This window comes from Acanthopagrus latus, chromosome 11, assembly GCF_904848185.1.
Source record: "Acanthopagrus latus isolate v.2019 chromosome 11, fAcaLat1.1, whole genome shotgun sequence".
NCBI lineage: Eukaryota > Metazoa > Chordata > Actinopteri > Spariformes > Sparidae > Acanthopagrus > Acanthopagrus latus.
Genome location: NC_051049.1, coordinates 12796244 through 12820483, shown reverse-complemented (window position 1 = coordinate 12820483; position 24240 = coordinate 12796244). Strand labels below are relative to the sequence as shown.

The window sequence follows — 24240 nt, the reverse complement described above, 5'->3', positions numbered from 1 at the left end:
TAAAGATGGATGACTCGAAACTGTTGCGGATAAAACCACATTTTTTGCAGGTCAAAGTGAAACTGGAGGTAAAGGAGTTAATATGCTTTTTCTGGGCACCGAGGCCTGTTATCAGGTTTCTGAGAGCAGATGGTGGATTCATCAACTACTTTCAGATGATTAAACCACAGGTGCCCTCCTTGTTACGACACCACTATCAAGTATGTTGACTTTCTGACTCGTGCACTGAAGAACTTTTACTGTGCAAATAAAAATCCAAGGAAAATTGCTTATTCAAGATTACAGTGACCTCGCCGAGAACATATTTCATTCATTCATTTGACAAAACTGGGAGGAAAACATCACAATCTATCAGGTATTGCTGACATGAAGTGTTATTCCACCATGAGGGTTGGGTGCGTCAGCCCATTTTGAAATGCAGTCAATTACTGAAGGGGAAAGAGATAGAAACCAAGGTTAAGAGCAATCAGATGGGCATCCTTTCAACTTAATCAGTAACTATCCAAACCTGCCTACTTAGTAACACAACAAAATATTTTCCTCCACCTTTTCATTGCACTGAGATCAGGATTTGTAGGTCAAATTGAAATTCTTGAGGATGCTGGCTGTAGCCATGTTGCTAACACAGCCTTTTGTGACAGTGGCACAGCCAGTAAACACCACAGGGCAACACCGACATGCAGGTGCAGTTTCCTTTTTGATACGACTCATAACTAACCCTTTAAATGCCAACCGTAACCCTAACCCTAGAAAATTGGCTTGGGGTTTAAAGGTTAAGAGATCACTTGTTAAAGAAACCCTGTGTCAGATACATTGTTCATAAGCAACAGTTGTCTATAAAGTTTCATAATTTTGAATTACCATAAATAAAATTAGCAGTAATTCAAGTAATTCTTGACGATGTAACTATGACCTCAATACACATTAATATGTTCCGATTTAATGCACTTATTTTTCTGTAATCTGATTTCATGATAGCTATCACGTTAGCTGTTACTACCCATCTCTGCCCACCATAACATCAGTCACATGAAATATATAAATTAAAACAAAACGATTTAATTCAATATGGATTATGTCTTTATTTAAAATCCTTTGTTTTTAGAGCCTATAGATATAATCTATGTACAAAAAGAGCAAAAAAACATGAATCATACCTCCATGTCAACATACAAACAGGAGGTCGGCCAACCAGTGCCTAGTTTAAGGCACTAATTCAATTAAGCATAACAACACATGGAGCCACATCACCAGCTGAGAACTTTGGTTACCATGACGGGAATCAAACACCATGACGTTTCTACATCCTCATTTGTGGGCTATTAGTCTGCCTGCAGGAATACATGGATGATTTAGATGTAGGCAGCAAGAGGAGGGGGGGGGCGTGGCACTTCACTGCAACCAATGTCCAGCTGTTTCTTGTTATAAATCTGTTTTTTTAAATGTGTAGAAGACCCCGGGGACCAGTGTTCACCACGGGATACCCCACACCCCTCCCCTAAATGTACCCAGCCTCTCCAGTCACAGCTCAGCTTCAGGGCTTCACAATCACTACCAGGTGAGATTCTCTCTGTCTTCCTGTCCGCCGCCCAAATCAGGTTTGTGGTCTGTCTGATGTGTTGTCAGTCCTCCAGGGGTCTGCATGCTGTACACAATCTATATAGGAGGCCTTACTCACAAATTAACCCCATCTATCAGCGCAGGAAGGGGAAAAGGAACAGAGACGAATCTTTTGAAGTGGCAGTGGAGCGGTGTTACTAGCTTCAAAAACACAGTTGGGTATGTAACCCTTTATCATTACAACAGCCCTTTAAAAGCCCTGCCAAGGCATCTGGCTTCTGTTTGGACCTGGAACTGGATCCGTTAGTGTGGCGACTTTAACAGCCACCGGTCTGAAAAGGCACAGGCTGAAGCACACTGTACAGGCAAAAAAAATTTTAAAATGTACCTACATGTAAAATACACAAACACACAAGCATGTATATACATCCTTCACGCAACATGAAACATGTCTCATAGCATTAGTACATACATTTGTGGCTCATAGTGGCAAGCGGGGGTGATTGCACAAAAACAGCGCCGGCATTTCCAAACCTTGTGAGAGTAGATAAAGAACTTCTTGTATTTAAAAAATAAATTAAACACCATTTTCAAAATGGCTGTCTCATCCTTCTTTGATTATTATAGTTGGAGAAAAAAAAAATTAAAGTAAACGAAGAAGACAATATAGAGGCCAAATTGATTTGATTGGCGATATAGTAGTGGTTTGACACATTATAGTCCAACAGGGATCGAAGTCGTCCGCATCAATGGTTTTTCTACCCCTGCAGTCCATTTCACACAAGGGAAATACAAGTCATTCATAAACTCCACAGTTTAAATGATTTACATTGTTAGAAAAGCATCACTAGATTTGAGGGTGCATCAAACCCTGCCTGGGCACAAAGTCTGCTCTAAAGGGTAAGTCGTCCAATTTCTCAGATTAAAGTGTGTTTGCAGGAAAGTAGGATAAAACTGCACGTAATCTGATAAATTACCTCCAGCGATGGACACTACCCACAATGCAACCTGAGCGACATCACTGGAGGCAATTTGTCAGATTAAATGCAGCTTACTCTGGAGCAACAAAGGGTTTATACTCCTTTTGTCTCACATGCAGCTTCCCCAGGACCTTTAATGTGGAAAATTGGTGAGGTTACCCAGTAAGACTCGACATATTTCCTCCTCACAAATAAAAATTTCAGACTAGTTGGCACCATCGAGCTGACTCAACACAGTCAAACTCTTTATCAGGGCACACTCAGTGATACAAAACGACGCCCAATAAGAATAATTGCTGGGAGTTGAATTCGACCGGAGCCAGTGAATCAGAGTTGCTTGAAGTAGGGTGAGTCATCGAGCACGAGCACGACAAGCCTGTGTAGTCACTTTTTAAAACATTATATTGTTCATCTGGACCTGTTTGTGTGGCAGTTAGGACAGGTATTGTCAGCTAATGTCAGATGCTAGTTTGGCGTGTTGGTTAAGTCGACATACATCCTCTTTCAAAGCAGCTTTGGGTTGGCCTGCAGCTGACATTTTTGAGTTTTGGAGCTTTATTGCCAACGTGGTGGCATGATCTGCGGAGAATATTAGCTCATCGGCTGTGAACTGGTTGCCACTGCAGTAATTTGTTATGATCTGCGACACTCTTCTAATGTGAAGCCAGTTTAAGGTGCACTCAAGTGAAGCTAATCAATCAACAAATTGTGCTTTTACCTAATAATATAAACATTCTCGTCTTTTCTTCTTCTCTTGACTTGTTTTTTTTTTATATCACTACTGCCAACAAATTTGGCTCCCTACATATTAAATTCAAAACATAAAAAAAAGTTAAAGCTCCATTAAGCAATATATTTGATGTTAACATTAAAATAAAAGAGCTCCCCTGTAAGAAAAAGAGCTGCTAGATCCCACTGTGAATCAACAGATTCATGCCCCAGATTTCTGAGGTTTTTTAGGCACATTCAGACCATCCATACAGCTGAAACCCAACCACTCTCACTGACCTATTATATGAAACTGTAGGCAGCTATTTCCTGTATCATTACCATGTTTCAAGCCAAAAAAAAACATATTTTTCATGGTGTAAAAGGTGAGTGAATGTCAGACCTACATTTGTCATTTGGCCATACAAAGCTCACAGTCCTTTGTTTTAGCTTTGCGTGTAACTTGTTTGCTAACACATTAGCACCCAGTGCTCGGTGCATCATGACAGCCTCGTCATGGTGGGTTTGGACTCTTTCACTTAATGCAGCTTTAAAACACATACGCTTCAACATCAACAACGATGTAATAAAAACAATATGCTCCTCTCTCTCTTACAGGAGAAAAGGAGGTCATCGTGGTGTCTTTCGGGGGGGCTCGGGTACCTTTGCGACTGGTTGCAGCCCCCCCTCAGTCAGTCCAGTGGTTGGGGAGTAGGTTGGGTGTGAGTGGTTGACACACGGGGGAAGAAGCTGGGGGCTTGGAGGCTGCAAGCTACAGATCCTTAGCTTTACTCCTTCTAAACAGACATACAAAGAGCTGGTGGCAAAATTCGTATAGACACTCTAAGATTAAACATCTCACACTCATAGGACTTCTCACACAGCATCAGGAGTCTGTGGTGAGCAGCCTATGGGGTCAGGACCGCAGGTGACCCAGGTTATCTAAACACTGCTGACTGCACAATCAAGGTTGAAGGCCCAGCGTTGGACCCTATCACACAGGTTTGGGTTCTGCAGGCTGCAGCCTCCCCCCGAGCCTCATCTGCTATCACACGGGGCCTGGATTGTGGTGATAGTTGTAATGGTTGCCATGTTCGGAGTCCGCAATCTGCAGGCTGGGTTTCCTCTCCGGCTCTTCGCTATCGGTTGCGTCAGATCTAGTGCAGCGCGGCGGGCGCTTCTTGAAGAAGTCCGACACAAAGTGCACCTGCAGAGGAGAGGGGAGGGGAGGAGAGGAGGTTAGCTTTGTTCATTTAAGGGATATTTTTCCCACTGAGATTGCTGTAAAAGCATGTAAGGGATACAGTGGAGGTAAGGGCAGGGCTGGAAACTGTGATTACATATGTCTGGACAGGTTCGTGCACAGCTGTTAAGTGACACTCACACTTGCACACATCTGAGAGGAACACACAGAGAGCAGGCGCAACCCCTGTCGGCCATAAAACACTATGCCCAGGAGGGTCTCTAATTGCGCACAGCAATGTGAAGGCCAAAGGCGCGGGCTCGTTTCACAATTAATCACACACGGACACACACACACGGACGAACACACGCCCGACCACTCCAGAGTTTCCACAAGGCGGTGCTGACAGCGGCTCACTCAAAACAGGGAAGTGGCCAGACAATAAAGAAGCCCAGCTGGATGAAGCGAGGAGGAGAATGGACTTATTGCCTGAGAACATGCCAGTGTGAGTGCGTGGGTTTGTGTCAAGTCACACTTTGCGGGCTGTCACCCTCCCCTCATGCTTCCTGTCTGTGTGGATTTTCACAATGAGGACCGAAAGCAAGCTGAGGCAGGGATTCTTCAGCAGCTGTTCATCATTGAAGGGAGTATCACTAACAGAGGGATTTCCATTAAATAATAATTTTTATGATCTGGACCGTCCCCGCCCGTGTTTGCTTTTCCTGAAGCCAGAAACCACACGGGTAAGACTCATGTTTAAGAAGTCATCAGGTTGAAGGCTCCTTCACACAAAATGTCAAAACATGTTGTGTCGAGCACAATTTCTTGAGATAAGTCTTACTTTTTTTTTTTTTTAATCACATCACTGTGTTTCCAGTATAAAATCTCAGATCAGATCAGATCAGAAGTCTTGAATTGTGAAAATGTCAATTAGGAATTCTGAAATGCTGCAGTGTTTCCCCTGAATGAAGCTGGTTGCCTTGGAGACTCACATTGAGCACAGCAACGAGGGCTCCCTGCAGCAGCCCCACCAGGACGTCGCTCCAGTGGTGCTTGTAATCAGAGACTCGGGTGTAACCCACATACACCGCGAAGGCCACCAGGAAGAACTGGATGGTGGGCCGGAGAAGTCTGGCCCACTTTGCTGAAAGTCTCGCCTGCACGTAAAGCTGGAGAGTGGAAGAAGAGCGGAGGGTAGTGGATCGTGGGGTGGGGTGGGGTTGAAGGGAGAAAAGACAGAAAAGAGAGAGATCAGTGGGAGAGATCATGTTCATAAAGACATATTGTTGTAACACTGAAAAAAAAAGATGTCAGAACCATTTTTTTTGGTCACCTTAAGGGATATCACACCATAAAACCATCAGTTTTACAGATTGTGATATAATTTGCGAATAGTGGGAGTGATCGTCTTTGCAGTCCCCCCTTGTGCCCCAATGTTCGAATAAACGCTGCCCTCTTGGCTGCCCCTGTGGTAGATTAAACATGATGAAGTGCCGTCTGGGGTGCCCTTCAAGTTCACGGCTTTCTGTGCACTGGTGCCCATTTTATTTTTTTCTGCCCCTGCTCCCTATAACATCCTCAGTTCAGCACTGGCACTGTACCAAACACATTTTTTTTCCTGATAACATTCTGAATAATTGGCATAATGCTATGTAAAGATAATCCTACATGCTGACGAGGCAGTGAAGTAATGCAGCAGTCAAATTTATGCTTTGCACAACCATCTCTGTATTTGCTTAAGCAGATATCCCGTCCTACCATCAGGTTTCAGGCTCGATGGTACCTCATCCAAAGACCAAAAAAAAAAAAAAAAAGTCAATGACTTGGATCATTGACTGTGTGTCTCTCAATGCAAAAGCAGTGGCTGGTATGAGCCTCAAATTGGATTCAACAGTAAAAAGGTGTTGAGTACCAATTTAATTTATGTCGCCTATGAACTGAAACTCCCTTTTTTTACTGGAAACCAGCAGAGGCCAAAAAATTATGAACCTGGCAACGGTACAGGCTTCTCTGGGCCTCTGCTGGGCTGCTGTTGAAGGTGCAAAATTTGGCATCACACCACAGTCCCCCCCACCCCCCCACCCCAAGTCACACTCTGCACACTCTGCACACTCGACATTGAGGGACACAGGCTGGATATCACGGCTTAGCTAAATTTGTTTGTAGTATTTTCCAGGTAAAACAGAGAGCAAGGACTGAAAGACTAAGGGGCAGACACTAATTTTGAGATTTCCTGTCTTTTCTTTCAAATGTTCTTTTTAACTGAGCACTGCTGCTTTGCTTGGCCTCCTGACGCCTGCTGTCTAGCACTGGTGCCTGGCTTTTCACACAAAGAGATGAGGCCAAGGGTAATGAAGTGGATAGGACTGGAAGACAAAACACAGCCCATGCCTTGCCTTCATCATTGCTGGGAAAGAGGCAAGGATCTCCAGATCACTTCTCTCTGTACACACTTTTTTTTCCCTCTGAACTCTTGCCTTGTCCTTTTATGTCCATTGGCACAAACCACCTCTATGAGCCCTTTCTCTTCTCGACAATTAGACCTGGAGCTCGGAGCGCAGTGTGTGAGCCTGGGACTGTGTTCCCAGATTCACACTAGATATTTGCATGGAGTTATTTTCATATTTACAGTACACAGAGATGCATATTTACACCGTGTCTAGTGATCATGAGCTGTACTTACCGCAAGGAAGAGCATGCAGTACATCCCAAAAGAGGAGTGACCAGAGTAGAAGGACAATCTGGAGAAGAGAAAAAAAAATCAAATCTAATGTGTCACACAGAATAATAACGGAGACAGTTGTGTTTAGTTTTAGGTATATCATTATACCACTAGGGTTAAATGCTTCAATGCTCAAAAACCACATCAGTTCTCATAGTGTCCAGAGTAGCAGCATAAAGGCTCTGTTTTAGCTCATGTCTCTTTAAGGCCCCCCCCATGAATACCCAGTGACCTCTGATTGGTCAGGTTGCACATGCCTGAGCCAGCACTGCTCAACCCGTCTACAGTCTGCACTGCCGTGTTTTTCAGCTTCCATTAAACTTCACTTCTGACTTGAATATATGCATTAATTATACAAATGTGCGACATGGTGATGCTGTGATGTCAAAAAAGTAAGAATTAAAGGCGGGGCTACTGATGAGGTGTTTGGTGTGGACTTAGGGCTTTTTAGCTTTCAAGATCTTTTACATGCACAAAAACCTATAATGAAATGAAGGAAAGGAAAACAAAGGCATAGTAGGTCACCTTTAAAACTATCTTAGTTTTAAACTAACTATAGAATCACGTTAAAAATTCAATGATACCAGATAGATAGAGATATTCTCCTCTTACCTGGATTCTGTGACGTCCTGAAGCTTGCCTGTGCAGTTGATTTCCTGCATGTATCCCTTGCAGACTTTGGGGGAGCATACGGCCATGAAGTTAGGCCTCGGGCGGCCGATGGTGTACTTAGCAAGGTCAGTCAGCGACTGGCTCACAGCTGCTCCGAACAGGAAGGTGCCTACAACCTTGTAGAGTGCTGCTACGTACTGGTTGAAGTCAGAGTTGGAGTAAATCCTCTTGCTGTAGACCAGATAAGCCTCTCCAGAGGAAATCTGAGGAAAAAAGGCAAACAATTAAAGAGCTGTATTCCAATTTATTTTCCCTTTTTTGCTTCATTAGGTTGAAATGACTTTTCCCCCCCTCATACATGAACGCTCCTGAAGGCTATTCAGTAATGGAGCAAACAGCGCAGGATGTTGTTAAATGAGTAAAGTCCTGTAAACTTTCCATGATTTTTGCCATTACCTCGGCGATACGTAATAAAGCTGCCTGTGAGAAGAAAGGGGAGATTGATGCTGTGGGTGAACTTACGATGATGACTGTGCAGGAGATGGTGACAGCTGCCAGCATGCCATGGGTGATGGTGTCTGGTTTTAATGGGTACCTGATGCTCTCGTCCTCGCAGTAAACCCCTCGCTGATATGGCTTGGACACGATGGTCATAATGATGAAGGGCAAAGCCGCTGTGGCGAAAAACACAATCAGAGAGAGAGACAGACAGATGAGGTGAATGTTCACTATATTTGGAGAAACTGTGCTTTCGGTGAAACGAGATCAATGTGCTTTTAGGTCAGTGATGCATGATGTTTGGTCACCGCCAAGATTATAACTGGGCGTACAGACTAGAGACCAAGTTGATCCAAGTTTACAGACACCAATATCTATGAAAAATGTTTTGGAATAACACATTTGTCTCGCTTTCTGAGGGTCTGCAGACATTACATCATTTCCAAAGCCGGGAAGTGAAACTGTTTCTCTAAGGATAGCTGAATAGTTTTCTCTGGAGCTCAAGGTCTGAAATCACAATGAAGAAAACAACATGCAGTACTTAAATGTGGGGGCAGAAATGCACAGCGAGGAATTACGAAAATAAACAGCGCAGAAATAGCATTTATACACTCATGTGGGCATATGTAAAAGTCAACATCGCACACAACCAGTGGACACAAGTGTGCATAAACAAGGCTTTACACCGATCACCGCAGGCACAGCACACACGACTGCGACTCTTCTGAATGATGTGGCTCCGTCCAAAAATAACGCCAAATATAGCCGCTCACAGCTCCTGAGTGCACGGGCGATGTCCTTGAGTTCTCCCGAAACATCCGCGCCCCTAAAAAATACTTCCTCTCTTTCTCTCTCTAACCCACATCCCTGCATTTTGAGGTCAGATGTAAAAGTGCGAGTATGATGATTGAAATATAAAGTTTTACGATGTGCGCTCTAAACACGCTCACAAATACATTTTGCAGATGCTCTTTTTCTTTAAGGTCAAGTCAAATTTGGTTTCAGAGACTGACGGAGAGTGTAAAGCAGAGTTTGAGCAAAAATGGATACTTTATTGATTTTAGTTTAAACTTGTTTGCATTTTTCCATTTGATGTTGCTGTTAGTTGTTTTCAAATATAACGCAGAGAGAAAGCAGTTTTTAAAACACTGGCTGTGGTAGCTCGTGATGTGTATAAGTCATTGTTTTTCACATTTCCCATTTGGCATAAGGCTGCAGCTAATGACTATTCTCATTGTCAGTTCATCTATTGATTATTTTCTTGCCTGCTCTACAGGGGTGTGGTGCCATTTGTGCAAGTACCGGAGCGCACCTAAGACACACACATACGAGCCTGCATGCACACGTGAGGCGTTACATCATCGATCGTTTCTTGGTAAACTCTGTTCTTACAGTAATAATAATAAATAAATAATAAATAATTTAATTTTGTAGGGAAACAGGCATCTTTTAAGGTAGAACATTTTCCTACATGTTGCTCAAAGCACGAATTGACACCATGATTCAATTCAATGCCTTAAATGTCAATATGGCATCTTTGACCACTCCGTTTGTTGGTTTTCTTTTGCATGGCAGACTCTTTAGCGAGGACTCGATGTCTATGCATTATAATTTAAGTGTATATGATTTTCAACCACGTTATTCAAATTATGCCGATCCATAAAATGTAAGAAGATCACTGGTTCCCAAAGCCCAAGATGACGACCTCAAATATCTTGTTTTGTCCACAACCCACAGATATTCAGTTTACTGTCATAGAGGAGTAAATAAACCAAAATCAGAAGCTTTTTTTTTCTTTTTAACTGCAACTGATTAGTTGATTATCAGAACAGCTGGTGATTGATTTATTTGTTGACAACTAATGGATTTTACTGATAAATTGTCGCAGCTCTCAACAATTTACCGACTGATAAAAAAAATCATGAGTTGCAGCCCGACCGAAGAATGTACCCTCCACCCTGATACCCACTACCACTACGCATAACAGGCTGACAGACAGTCTTGGGGCTACCATGGAAATGCCTTTCGGCCACATACTAAATGCAAGAAAAACAGACGAGAGAAAGCACCGCACACACTCGAACAAGCGGCCTCACCAATAGTATTACATTCCTGTGTAAATGAGCAGCGCACCCCTCCCATTCTCTCACAAAAAAATGTCTGCAGCTGACATAATTCCAGGAGGACGTCCAGCGAGACTGACTGATGAGAGACCGGCGCTGAAGGCTGAGACTGAAGGAAAATATACAAGTGGATGGTGGATCAGGATTCAGCTGAGGTCAACACTCGGTAACACCCTTCATGATGGATATGGAACAACAGCCTACTGTAAATGTATGAGAGCTGACTTAAACATGGGGCTTTTTTTTCTGAATGCCAAAAAAGTTCAAAAGGATGCAAAGAAGGAAGTGCAACATGCTGATACTTTGAGACATGACAAAACTTTTGATCCAGAGGAAAAAAAAAATAAACCCGTTATGACTAAAACTGTCCGAGCTCTGTGGTGTCATAATAAACCACTAATTAACCAGCGAAGAAGAGAAACCCCTTTAATAACCCACGATAAACAACCGCGCACAATGGCACCTGCACAATGACGTTGCTATTGTCTGACATCGCACATATCCAAGGTGACATGAGATGAGTGCGGACATTGTTTAGCGACATGCCAACTGCACACATGTTCCACACAGATGCCGTACAGACAAAGAGTCTCATTGGCTCGGTAACGAAGGGCAGCAGCAAAATAGGAGCTTTGTGTCGGGAGGAGAATAAACAATAGAGCTCTATAGGATAAACACACATTGCACATTGGACTCCTGGTAACGCGACCTCAGTGGAGCTTGGGTTTAGACTCGACAAACAGGGAAGGATGCAACACAGTGAGAGACGCCAGCTGATTTCAACATACATGAGGAGCTCTAATCTCCTCATGACATTTGAAAGGAAGGGAGGGCATCACAACTCCCCACTCCAGCGTTTCGACACAAGATGTGCAAGTAAAAACACACCTCGCCTTATCAGTTAAGTGAGGTTAAATGAAAAAGCTTGGCTGGAAGGGTTCAACACTTCTCCAAGATGCAAATTACAACACACAAGGGGGGGAAGCACAAAATGTCAGCGAGTGAACACTGTGTTCAGACTCAGAAAGGTTAATCACAACAGAATTCAACAACATAAAGCCTTTTAAAAGTCACCGATTTGTACATTTCATCTCATTTCTTTCAGATTAACAAGATTAATCAAACAAGATGTCAGTCAGCGAGATTTAATGTTGCTGGTGGGTGAATTCTGTTAACTTTGGACAGAGCCGGGTTACCTGTTTCCACCTGTTTCCACCTGTTTCCAGTCTTTGCTAAGCTAACTGTTTAGAGTACACTCATGAGATTAGTATCATCTCTCTTTATCTCTCTCTCTCCTTTGTTTTTTACTTCTTATTCATATAACAAAATAAACATCTCCACGTCACTTTATCAAATAAAAACAAAAACATTCAAAAGAAAAAAGGGCTCTTTGTGTTTGGCTATCCATGATGAAAAAGCATCTGAAAAAGTGTCCAAGCACTTGATTCACCTTTTGCTGACATCGTTCTATGTTTGGGGGGTTGTGACTGCAACCATATGACTATAATAGTTTTTTTTTTGGCAAATCAAAAGTAGGGTCCTTCATGAAAATCTTATATTTTCACTGTGTTCTAGAGGGATAAATAATTCTTAACTAGAAATTTTAGTGCCTATAGGCAATTTGTGCATCGACCACCTGCCTGACACGCTGGCGCCACCTTCCCCCCTTTGTCTACGGCAGCCTCGTTTCTTTGCGAGCAGCAGCAGCTGGAGGACACCTGTCCTCGCGCAGTGACTTCCCACTGACGTCGACTGGATCCCCGTTCACAAATCCACCAGTCAGGACTTGGTGGCATGAAGCCTCACTCCACATACTTTCCTCTTAACACTAACAAAATCCTGTTTGTCACAACAGCACAACATGGGGTCTCTTGTATTTAACTAACATCCTGTCTCAGGCGCCCTGATATGGATTTACTGATGTGGCTTTTCTACATCTGTATCCTGCATCCTGCTTCCAGCTGGCAGGAGGCACAGCAGTGCGTCTTAAAAAAAAAAAAAAAAAAAGCTTACCTTTCCATGTCACCATCGCTGATAAATGGTTAGACTTAAATCATGCAGGGCTGTACCGGATAGAGTGTCACTGCAGGAGTTATTACTGTGACTGCAAGCTTATGATTTATTCTATAAAGGTCAGTTTTTGATTTTTAAAAATGTTTCATTCCTGTGGGGAAATAAAGACGTGGAAATGTTAGGAAATGCCACACTCTCAGATGGCCACTCTGATGCCTACAGAGGACCGAATAAATCAATGACCCTAAAAGAATAAAATGCACCACAAATAATAAGAAATGATGAAGACAAGAATGCAGAAATGCATAAATAAATGTAAAATGAAAACACATAAATACATATGTTTGAGGAAAATAAAATGCAAAAGGAAAATAAAAGGCTATAGAAATAAATGCACAAATAAATAAATCAATTTAAGGACTAGAATACAAGAGGAAAATAAATACAAAAATGTATATGTCACATGTTCTACATTTATCTATGGTATCATTTTTGGTGACTTAATTGATATATTCATTTATTCATTGAGGTATTTATTTATTTATCTGGGCAGCTTTGGTCCTCCATAAGTGTCTTCATATGATTATTTTAAACATTTACAGACTCCTTAAATGTTTACAGTCCACTGTAGTCGTGGCTCAAATGTACACAGCATGTTAACATCTTAAAACATTATTTATGAATATAATGTTCAGGGAGTGTTTACCCACCACACATGAAAACAAACACGGCGTCTCTTTTTGGGGGTAAAATCCACACATGCTGTCGTTAAATCGGTGACATGAAATCTGTTTCCATTCAGCCAACACTAACTTTTCTCACAGTGTGGACCACTGGCATTTAGCACAACATTAAAAAACAAACTGGCACTGCAGACAAAAGCAAAGGACGGACTTGTTTGACCGGATACTGACATATGTTATAACGACATCACAGCAATATTTAAAGGTTTGTGTAAGACTGGCCTGGGTAAAGTCTGGGGGAATGTTTGTTTACTTATTACAGCATGGTAAATGTCACTTTAAAATGGCATAATGGGACATAATCATTTCTACATCGGAGTCACGTGGTGTGCCAACGGCGAGCTGTTTTTATGAAGCTTTTAACACTTGCCAGAGCGCGGCCGTTAATCACAGCGGAGCGGCGGGGAAATGAAGAGAGAGGAGCTTCAAAGGGAAATGGCAGCTGCTAATGAAATATACCATCTTAGAGGATAAATAGCTTTTGAATGCATGTCAACGACATTTCACTCTCAAGCATGAGTTGTGTTTATCTCTTTAACCATACGTCAAGGGTTTTATAAGTGTTTCTATGCTTACAATTCTTGGATTTTGCCAGTGCGCCAAACAGACTGAGTGAAGTAAGAACACCTGGCCTTGGATAACCCTCCGCTGGCTTGTAAAAAAAAAAAAAAAGTATACATTTTTTATTTCTGTGTTCATAAATGAAGCACTTGACACTTTGCAAGTCATATATTAAAAAGGTTTTGGATGAAAATTAAAGAGCTCAAATAAAATGATGCAAAGAGTATTTACGGCGCAGTCGCGGGCAGATCATGCGGTACCACCTGAGCTGTGTGGAAGAGTCTCATGATGAAGTGCCTGTTTGGATAAAATCTGCATGAATCAAACTCGCCACTCACACATACAGCTCAAAGGCAAAAAATAGACGCATCGGTAGACAAATTAGGTCTCCTGGACACCACGAGACAACCCCACAACCCCAGCTGAAACCGCTCCAGAGCTGCCTCCACTTAAAGACCAAGCAGTGTCTCCGACCTGAGCTAAACTCGGACATCTACGGCGGAGAAAACCCACATGTACAGAGGGGGGTGGAGGAATTTATCCAGGAGAACCTTCTTTCTAGACACCTGCTTCCACGAATGGAGGGGAGGGGAAAAAGCCCTGCCAGTTTGGAACGTAGCCAGAAGCTAATCTCCAGCTGCCAGTCAGAAATCTCCTCTGACTGAAGCCTGTTTGCAACGCGCTTCCTGCAGCGGACGACGGAGGGCCCGCGTTAGAGAATTCGGTTCCACTCTGGGAAGTTTAAGGCTTCTCATTTACCTGGCCGCAAATTAGCATTCATTCGCAGTGGCACCTCAGTGTCTCCCCCTGCTGAAGGCGGCAAGATTATTATTATTTTTTTTTTTAGCACAAAACAAAGATGTCAGTGTTGAGAAGAGATCTGCACTCTTTCCTTCATTCCCTTCCTCCAGTGCTGATTCACTTCCTCCATTCTGCTTCTATTTTTTTTTTTTTGCATTCTCTTCTTCTCTCTTATTACAAAGTCATTCATTCTTCCCTCTGCTGCTCCATCTGTCTGACTGTCACTCTCCTGATCGCAGCGTCCTCCCACACACTCTTCACTCTGTTGTAAATATAGAGGCCTCGATGGGACGCTGCTTTATTTAGCTCGGCAGATGTGCAATTACGTGGGACCATTTGGAGCAAAATCGCACTCTGGGGTTGAGATTCGAGGCTCGTTGTGTCCTCTCTCTCTGCCTCCCTCTGTCTCGTTGTTTCTTTTCTACCTCCCCTTTTTTTTGTTCTCGTCCCCCTCATGCAATTTAAAGTTCGCCCGGACTGCCACCATCATCTGGAAGTTGTTTGAACGTCTTGAGAGCCCCCCCAACACACACCTACTTGCCCCCGGCTTCTCTGACATAACCTGCTGCACCTGCGGAAAAGCCATGTGGACGGACGATTATTCTCCTCAATTCGAGAAAAAACATACAGTCTGGGTTTTCATTATGCATATTTGCAAGGCGTGTAAGGCGTGCGAGGGCTGTTCTCATGCCCCGGGGCTGCCCTGCTTGGTCTAAAACTTTCCAGGGTCACAGCTGGAACATTTGCTCCTCCATCTAATTTCTTCCACTCTCATTTCTCGTCTTTTCCAGCGAGAAGGTCACTCTCTTCTCCTCTCCTCTGCCTTTCGCTTCCCCTATTTCTAACCCATCTTATCCCTCTGTTGATAGCTCTCGTTTCCTCTCACATTAACGCCCTTCCTTGATTCTTTTTCTTATTTTTCATCTCCATGTCACTCTGACTCTGAACTCTCCCACCGCGGACAAGGACAGAGGCAGTCTCTTTTTTTTTCTCTCTCTTTCTCTCTCTTCTTCTAACTGCAGTCACTGTTTCCACTACTTCTTTTTTCTTTTCCCGCCCTCTTTTGTTTGCTTTGTCGAGATGACAGCGAGAAAAAAAACCTACAGCATCGAATCTCGACGTAGGTGACGTCTCTCGACCTTTTAAAGAGATGTCTTGTGGCAACAGAACAAGCCAGCTCTCCCTCTTTTCTGACTGTCTCACCCCAAGCTGGACTGACTAATGTGGAAGGTATGTGCTGAGCCTACAACCTCTGTCGGGGTTGGCCTCTGGAATTCTAATTCACACGAGGAACGCCCAACTTCACCGGTCGCACCAAATCCTGCTCCTGCTGCCCGTTCTTTTATTTTTAATCCCGCTGCCGCGCTCCGAGCATCATTTACGCATGCTTAGCTCCAAGCAGCGCAGAAGGAGACGGGTCGGCAGGCGAGGTCTGCGCGAAGCGGTGGGAGGGCAGCTAAATCTGGGGCCGGCAATCAAAGAGTCTGGGTTTCGGTGGGGGATCAAAGAAGTGAGCCACACAGGTTTAAACCTCAAAACATGAAGGCCTGCAGGAGTTAAAGACCTCAGCCCTCATGAGCAGTGCTGAGGCTCTCTGAAAAGGCCACTAACATCTGCATACCACTGCCGAAAACACTGATTTTCTGGCATAATTACACATGGAAATGCAAACTTTACTCAACACCAGTGACCTTTTCCTTAATTCTTGCCCCTTGTCTGAAAGTAATCATCGCTTCCCTCTCCTCCCTCTCTGTGCACGCATATGTTTTTCCTCTCAAACGTAACTGCAAAGAATACACGTGTTGGCAGGTGTCAATGAGAGCTACATTGGTGCCAGGAGAACAGCAGGCGAAGTGAAACAAAAGCTGTCAATTTTCTCCTCACGAATGTTTCAAAAACACTGATAGATTTTACGGTAAACCTATTAAACCTATTCTAATGGTGACCCAAAATAAAACTATGAACCTGAAAATGAGCACAACATGTCTCCCTCAGTGCCTCATGATAAATGTGGTGAGGCTTTTACCACAACAGCCACGACAAAAAGATCCTCATCCACTTTAAAGTGAGAACGATAAAAGGCTTGGTTGACCAGAAACCCTCGCACAATTAAGATATTTTGAAAAAGACGAGAGCACAAAGAAGAAGAAGGAGAAGGAGAAATAAACTGGGCTTGTGTTTCTCAGGGGGATGTGCCTGTTTGCTCAAAGGGCTTCAGTTTCCATGACAGAGCTCTCCTGAGGAAAACCATTCCCATCAAGTGTCCTCGCTGCCTTTCTCTGAGAACTCGGGACAATCCGTCTTCCCAACGCAGCCGCGTGAGAGGCCCAGCTCCCGGGAGATGCTGTGGCAACGTCGCCGCACCACCGACACATTTGAGACCGGAATCCATGTTTGCACGTAAGCGAATTCTAATGCGATGAACAAAAATAAATATACGGGCTTTGGGAGCACGCTCACTGTATCACGTCATAACAAGAAGGTGAATATTAAATGACGGGAACATAAGAAGGAGAATCAAAAACCCCACTGCCTTATTCTTCACGTGTGATTGGAGGAGCAAAAAAAGCAAATCTATAAACAATCAAACCGATACAAGTCACAGGAGTCACACACACAAAACAAAGTGGTGACATACTTATGACTCAATGTCGTCTTTGTAGCACAGCTGTGTCCCCGCAAATCAAAACAATATCATATACAGGAAGGTCAAACTCTGGCTGCTCCCTGTGCATACACTAGACATAATGTGCATGTGTGGAATCTAGGGCATTATAAACTATAGGACAGAACAGGTTTGTCGCAATGTACTGCGCGACGAGTGCAAACAGGCCTCGAGTCACGGCAGTTTAGTCAGAGCGCTCGTAACAAACACAGCTCGACGCCGCTCACACATCGCCTATAGAAGTCATGCAGAAACGCGAGCGGTGACTCCAGAGCAACCCACACCTGCAGGGCTCCGAGTGCGAGCTCTGTGTGCTCGCAGCCAACACCCACCATCTATTTGTGCTGAGTGTAGACTTACATAGACAGAAGAGGGGCGAGGGAGGGAGGAAGGGAGGGAGGGATACAGTCGGGAAAGACACAGAACGATAAACTCAAGACAGTGGCAGATATTTGAAAAGCAAAAGCAGCTCAGATGTCCCTCATAATGCATGGGACAGATAATACAGCAGACTTCATGTCTGAGGTATCAGCAAACCACTCCTTGGCTCCAGGCAGCCATTTTGTGTCAGATTTCTCGATTTAAAAGCTTCCGTAGTTGTTTTCTTCTACTGTATGAACATGTTTTATCTCATGGTATGGTAACCTTTCAGTGCACAACAATTGTGGCCGTTCCAATGCAATTAAAATAGCAAATTGGATTTCCCCTCGATGGACAAAAAAAGAATGGACGTTTTGAGTTTGAGCCGTTACACACAAACCGCTCTATGAAGCCTGGTTTCCACACAGTTTTGTTTCGCGTCCGTAATTATGGATGCACGCCCTGAGAGTTCAACACAGGGACGCACATTTCCTTATGGATAGACAAAAAACGGCACTAAAGACAGAGCGCGGAGCGTCAACAGCATGGTGAGTTTGTCCAAGATCTGCTGCAGTTTGTCAACGAACTGACTGAGGACAGAAGGATTTTCATGAACACATCAGGGATCATGGAGGTTCTCACAGGGACCAACAGACTGGCAGGTGACATATTTACATGCAATGTTTGCTTCGTGGAAACGAGGCCTTAGGATCTCTGGTATCATGTGTTAGAAAGCATTATTGATTAAGAGAGCATTAATTAAACTACTGTTTTCTGCATTATTTTTTACATTGTTTTTAAAACTTCATTTTAAATATTTTACCTCCGCCAAGGAGCTTTTCATTTGTGTCCATTTGTCAAGAGGATTCCACTAAACTTGGGCAGAGGACGGCTCTCGCCTCAGAAAAGACCCCATTAGTTATAGCTGCAGATCCGGACAAAGGGACAGGATCCAGGATTATTTTTCTCACTTTCTTTAACATTGCAAGAGTGCGAGAACACTGCATCTGCTTGGCCTTGGACTTTCACAGCAAAAGACTGCTGGAGAGACCAGAGACACATAGGTCCTTGCTGCCAAAGTGGAGAACAAGAGATTAATATTTAGAGTCAGAGGTAAATGTAGCAGAGATAAAGACCAGCGAGCCTGAAAGGCAAAAGCAGAGAGGAGAGAATAAGAAATGTAAATAGTCTCGAAATGCAGACAAAACCAAACTGAAAACTCTGTTTCCATATGGGCAAACGGTCACGATGATTACAAGCCCAGCCATGTTGTTATTACATGGCTGGGGCAACCTCACATAAGCTTGGGGTCGACTTGATGATTATTTGGGTGGGTGACGTGGGTGGCAAAAGGGAAGGGAGAGGCAAAAGAGTGGGACGCAGCTACCCAGACCTGACCGACCAACCCAGCCCAGACGTTAATCCCAGACTTGTGACAGTGAAATGGCGAGGCTTATCAAGTTCAGCAGTCTGTGGACGTTCCCACAGATGGAAAAAAAAAATATCCCTAAGCTCTCTGAAAAGCCAGTGGAGCGGGTGGTGGTGGGGAGGGTGGGACTGAAAGTGCAAAGCGGAGCAGATCAGCACTTGTGAGAGCCATCGTCCCTGCCTCCCAACTTCACAACCGACATCAGGGATGAGCACGCCGACAACCACCAGACCGTTGCACAACACGCGTCTGTGGAGGGCTTGTGGCATTAATACAGAAAACCGACGTCCCGCCACAGTGGCACATTCAACACACACGCAAGACCTCTGGGGCAGCAGGGTGGGGGTGAGGAGCCCCTCACATATGTTCATATCAGACACTTATCATCATCACTGTGGAGGACCACATGTGTCATGTGCTGGGAAGGGATATCAAGCTTTCTGGTTTTAAAATGCAATCAGTTAATGAATCTACTGTTATAAGGATAGTAAGATAATATACAAACACTTTTTCAAAACCTAATTACATCCACCAAAGTGTCTGTTTGTTGGTTTGTCGGCAGGATGACACAAAAACTACTGAACTTTTTTCCACAAAACTTAGACGGAGGATGGATCCAGGCCTGGAACAGACCCCATCAAGTTTTGGTGCAGATCCAGAATTATGGTTAAGCAGTTGTGAGCGGTTGAAAAAACATGTAGAGGGATACAGGGCGTCAAATCTGAGATCGGTTAAGGCTGGAGTGAATTAAAGAGGATTGTTGGCAGAGGTATGCACTCTACTGAGTGCCATTCTAGTTAATAATGGACTCAAGCTGTTTTTATTTTTATATACGTTTTCTATTTTTTTTTATCTTTTGCCTGATTAAATTTTAAATTAGTGAAATGTCTTGTTATTTAATCTATTTATTTGTGGATTTTATTAATAACTTTTGAACTGTTCAATTTGATATCAGTTAATAAAATGCCTCATACAACCATGCAACATTTCATATTCTGTTGTTCATGAAAGAGCAAAGGCACATGTTGATAAGCTATAACCACAATGTGTGTCACTGATATGATTCATTTTTCTGACATGTCACCGTGGCTTCATGTTATTCAGAGAGGGAGAGAGACAGTAAGAATGTGATCAAGTTCCCCCAGAAATGGAAACTTATAATTAAAAAAAGAAAAAACAGAAAACAGCCCAAATTTTTCATTATTCCGAACTGAGGTTCTGAAAAACAATGACCCTGTGGAGCAAAGTGGAAGCAATACTTTGAGAAATGCAGCGTATGTGGGATGTGGGGACATTCTTGAGAAGATTCCTGGCGGACAAAGAAATTGAAGAAAAATGAGGAATAAGCGGGGCGCACACATGCATATCGGATTTCCATAAACAAACATTCAGGCTTCCTGAGCCCTGCGTACAGTCCTGGAAAAGCTTTTTTTTTTTTTTTTTTTTTTGGCGACGTGTAGGATGAAGCATGCAGCCCAGCGAGGAGAGTGAGAATCGTGTTTCCACTCGTGTGACACATTTCAGCCTGGACAATATTGCAGTTTGGGTTCCGCGTAAACAAACCGGCTGACAGGCTGCACTGGCAGAGCTGGACCCGGGCATGGAAACCCACTTAACTGCATTTGCTTTCTAAAAGAGACACTGATGATTAAATAGCTTCTGCGTTGCCCCGAGGATCTGATTTAAAACTGCGACTTATGCATAAACGCATAAACAAACAAACAAAGCTCACAGAGATGACATTGTTGCGATGAATACACGAGGTGCTGTCATGGCTGCACAACAAACACACAAACAACACCAAGATCACATCTTCTTCTTCTTCTTGACTACATTGGAGAGCAATTCCTAGATAAAAGTAAGAATATGTTTTGTACTCGGCGACCGCAACTTACCAACTACAACGCACATGACGTCCATCACCACGTACAGCTTCTTCTTCCTCAGCTCCTTCATCTTCTTCTCGGTCATTAACTTTAAAAACAAAATCGACGGCTTTCGGAGCGAGCGACTACTTTGTTAGTAAGTCCATCGGGCGCTCGCTCGCTTCAGGAAAGAAAGCACAAGCTACGCAAATAACCTGCTAACCTGCACTACGAGTTCTTCCGGGATCCTCTGCACTACCTGTGCTGACATTGACAGCATAGGTGTGTAACTTTCTTTCTTTCTTTTTTTTTTTTCTAAACAAAAAACAGCTGGTCGTTTCTCAGCAGACGCGCGGCAGCGTTGGAGACGTGCGTCCGTTTGCGCGCATCGCTTCTTTGGACACAAAGCAGAACTGAAGAGATCCTCCGATTTCACAGCGCTGGAGGCGTCCGGAGAATCCAGTGGAGACTCTTTGCTCCACACACACACATACACATACACACATACACACACCACGCCACTGCACTGGTCCCTCCTCCCGACTTCCTCGTTTGGCTCCTCTCTGGCTATCTGATCGTCGTCAGGCTAGATGTTTTTTTTACGCACAGGCGTGCAAAGAGCGAGGGAGAAAACCTCGCGGCGGTTTGCTGGATATTGCTCTCCCTGCCTTGAAAACCAAACTTATTTTATGTCTTTTGTGAGAGGAGGCAAAGTTTGTGAGGAGGAGGAGGAGGAGGTGCCTGACAACAGGAAACCCACACATAAAACTGCCCTGCCAGGTCAGGAATACTTCAGAAGGATGAAAGAATAGAAGGTTAAGAAGGAAAATGGGTTAATACCTGAAACCAGTGGCTGTCATTACACCTGACCACATTATCTGAAGTAATCTGGACTGAATTGAGGACATAATGGATTTCAGAGCACTACAATAAGGCTGTGGCTTTAATTGAGGATCAGCTCTGCCCCCACTTCTGAAATCCTCACATACATGAGAGCCCTACATGATCTCATCCCAGCATGCACTTCAGTTTCCCCCAACACACACAGGAGGAACACTTGAACTGCTCAGTTTTGTCAAGAACTTAACCTTTTTTTCCCCCCCCCAGAGTGCACCCTCCTCACGTATCTGAGGGAGATTTAAATCGAAGCCGACTAAAAAGCAAACAGGTCCAAACATATGAGTCAGCACCTCCGTGTCGCTGGGAGGTGAACACACACCGAGCACACTCGGTGGGTAATTATTAAAAAATGTGTAACCAGCAAAACCTTCAACCCAACAAAAGCTGGGAGACTTTAACGAGCCCTGCTGGGACTGAAGGAACATTAGCATGACTTAACACCAGCAGGGGATCCGAACTGCCAGGATGTCCCCCCCCCCCAACCCACCCACCAGCAGCAGTCAATACCAGGGCACCACCACTCACACTGGCTGCACCCGGGCCGTGTGTGTAGAGGAGTCATTTGTGTGTATTAACAGTTAACTCTGTTTGCATGACAAACACCGTGTTTACCCCCAAGTCTATTAGTTCAGCACACTTGAGTTGAGTAGATAATCTCGCGTGCACTAACTCTGGCTCGCAGCTTTGTTTGACTTCCTGCATGTTTGCAAACGGAAGAATTAAACGCATTAGAATAAGGATGTGAAAACCGGCTGCCAGTTAACACTGTGCAACTACAACCAACAGTGACACAGAATAATCTCTGGGGCTGGGGGGTGATGGGACATGGTGCTTTCAGGGTTACAGTACAAGGAGTTCATTTAAAAACTGAGTTTCCTCTGCCCCCTTCTGGTTGTAACCAACAGCACCAAAGACAGGTCGGGCCCTCTTTAATGTCTTCTCTTCCTTTTCTTTCCTTTTTCCCAGAAACAGGGATGAGACTCCTAAATTTCATTGGGAGATTCTGCACAAAAGAGCTTCACAAATGTGCCCTCAAATGTAACAGTCTTACAGTGTGCGGCTTGTGGAGCTGTAATCTCTAAGTCTGTCATGCTGTGAGCGCAATATGTTGTGTTTGTTGTATGTAGTTTTTGTGAATTATGTTTATAATGACTGTGCAATTTATGCGCCTTAGCAACATTGTCTTGCATGCGGCCAGGTCAATAAAGCCGGCTGAACTGAATCGACACACATTATAAAATGCTGTGTTGATACAAAGCAGTGGACGTGGAGGACGAGATGGGAGTGGGTGTTGACCCTGGCGGTTCTGAATGTAAATAAGAAACTCCATGATTCTGAATCAAGGACAAAACCATACGTCGATGTCCAATATATTTTATGCATCCATTCTCACTATCTTTGAGCCAGACATTTTTCTCACAGGTGTTTCCTCTATCTTGTTCGTGCAGCTCGATCCACTCCACCTGGTCACGCTCACATTTAAAGCAACATCATATTGAAACTCAACATTTACTGCTGTCATGACCAGAAAAGAACCTCCATCGTATTGACAAAAGGATGAAAGGATGAACTTCAATTTGAAGTCACTGTCCACAAAGCTTTTCACCTCATTCACAAACAGTACCAATAGTGAAGTCAAAACTGAATGGTGTGATAGGTTCTTAGTTTATTTTAAAATGCGACATGTTCATTTCACGTTTCTCTCGCTTAGATGTCAAATTCTGTGTAAATAAATAAATAAATAAATGAATAAACAGGATGGGAGAGATATCAGTAATACCACACGCCACTTATTGTAACTGTGGATACACGCACAGAAATACATACACACATACAGCACAGTGTGCACAAAAGCGCTCCTCATTTTAAAGTGAAACTCTTGCCAAAACGCAACCTAGGCATTTTTTGTGAATGAATATGAGTAGAACCTTCGTGAAAAAGCATAATTACGACGAAAGAGGCACTTTTAAGATTTACCATATTTTCGTTTTTGGGTCAAGCTCATTTTCAATGGGAGTGTGCGGGGCAGTTTTAAGCTAGCATCAACATCTCTATTTTCAAAACACTAAGAAGACTCACAAAACATGAAACTTTGCTCGTTGCGTCACCAGGGTGTCAACACATGAACACGAGCATTGAGAACATTGTTTGTGTACAAAGAGTTTGCTAAGAAGACAGTTTTTGAACAACTCACATTAGCAGTAGCTTGCTCCGCTCACCGTCGTCATGGCAGCCGAGAAGTATCGATCTCAGAATGAGACGTAACCTGGAGGACAGTTAAGGTGGACCGCTGCTGTCTTCCTGAAACAACTATCCACGCAATATCTCACGGCACTAGCTTTTTATTTTCGTATCGTTTCTTATATGAGGCTCCTTTTTCGACTTGAAAGTCAGCCGCCCTAGTATTATTCCTGCATTTATATGGAACTAAGCTTTAGGAGCGGTCCACCTTAACTCACCTAGCAGTTAAATTGCATTTTGATGCCGTCATAGATTTGTCCCGCGTGCTCCCACTGA

General features: G+C 43.6%; 1 protein-coding gene across 2 annotated transcripts; it reads right to left on the bottom strand.

Moving 5' to 3' along the window:
* Positions 1 to 1062: 1062 nt before the first annotated feature.
* On the bottom strand, positions 1063 to 24240 carry plpp2b (phospholipid phosphatase 2b). Of its 2 annotated transcripts, none has more exons than XM_037115120.1 (6): positions 23918 to 24240; positions 8288 to 8439; positions 7766 to 8028; positions 7115 to 7172; positions 5424 to 5600; positions 1063 to 4455 (listed from the first exon to the last, which is right to left on the bottom strand). In XM_037115120.1, the coding sequence occupies exons 2-6, from the start codon at positions 8417 to 8419 to the stop codon at positions 4297 to 4299; spliced, it is 789 nt and encodes a 262-aa protein (XP_036971015.1). In that variant the 5' UTR covers positions 8420 to 8439; positions 23918 to 24240; the 3' UTR covers positions 1063 to 4296. The 2 variants fall into 2 exon arrangements, with proteins under 2 accessions (XP_036971015.1, XP_036971013.1); XM_037115118.1 differs by lacking the exon at positions 23918 to 24240 and adding an exon at positions 20854 to 21421.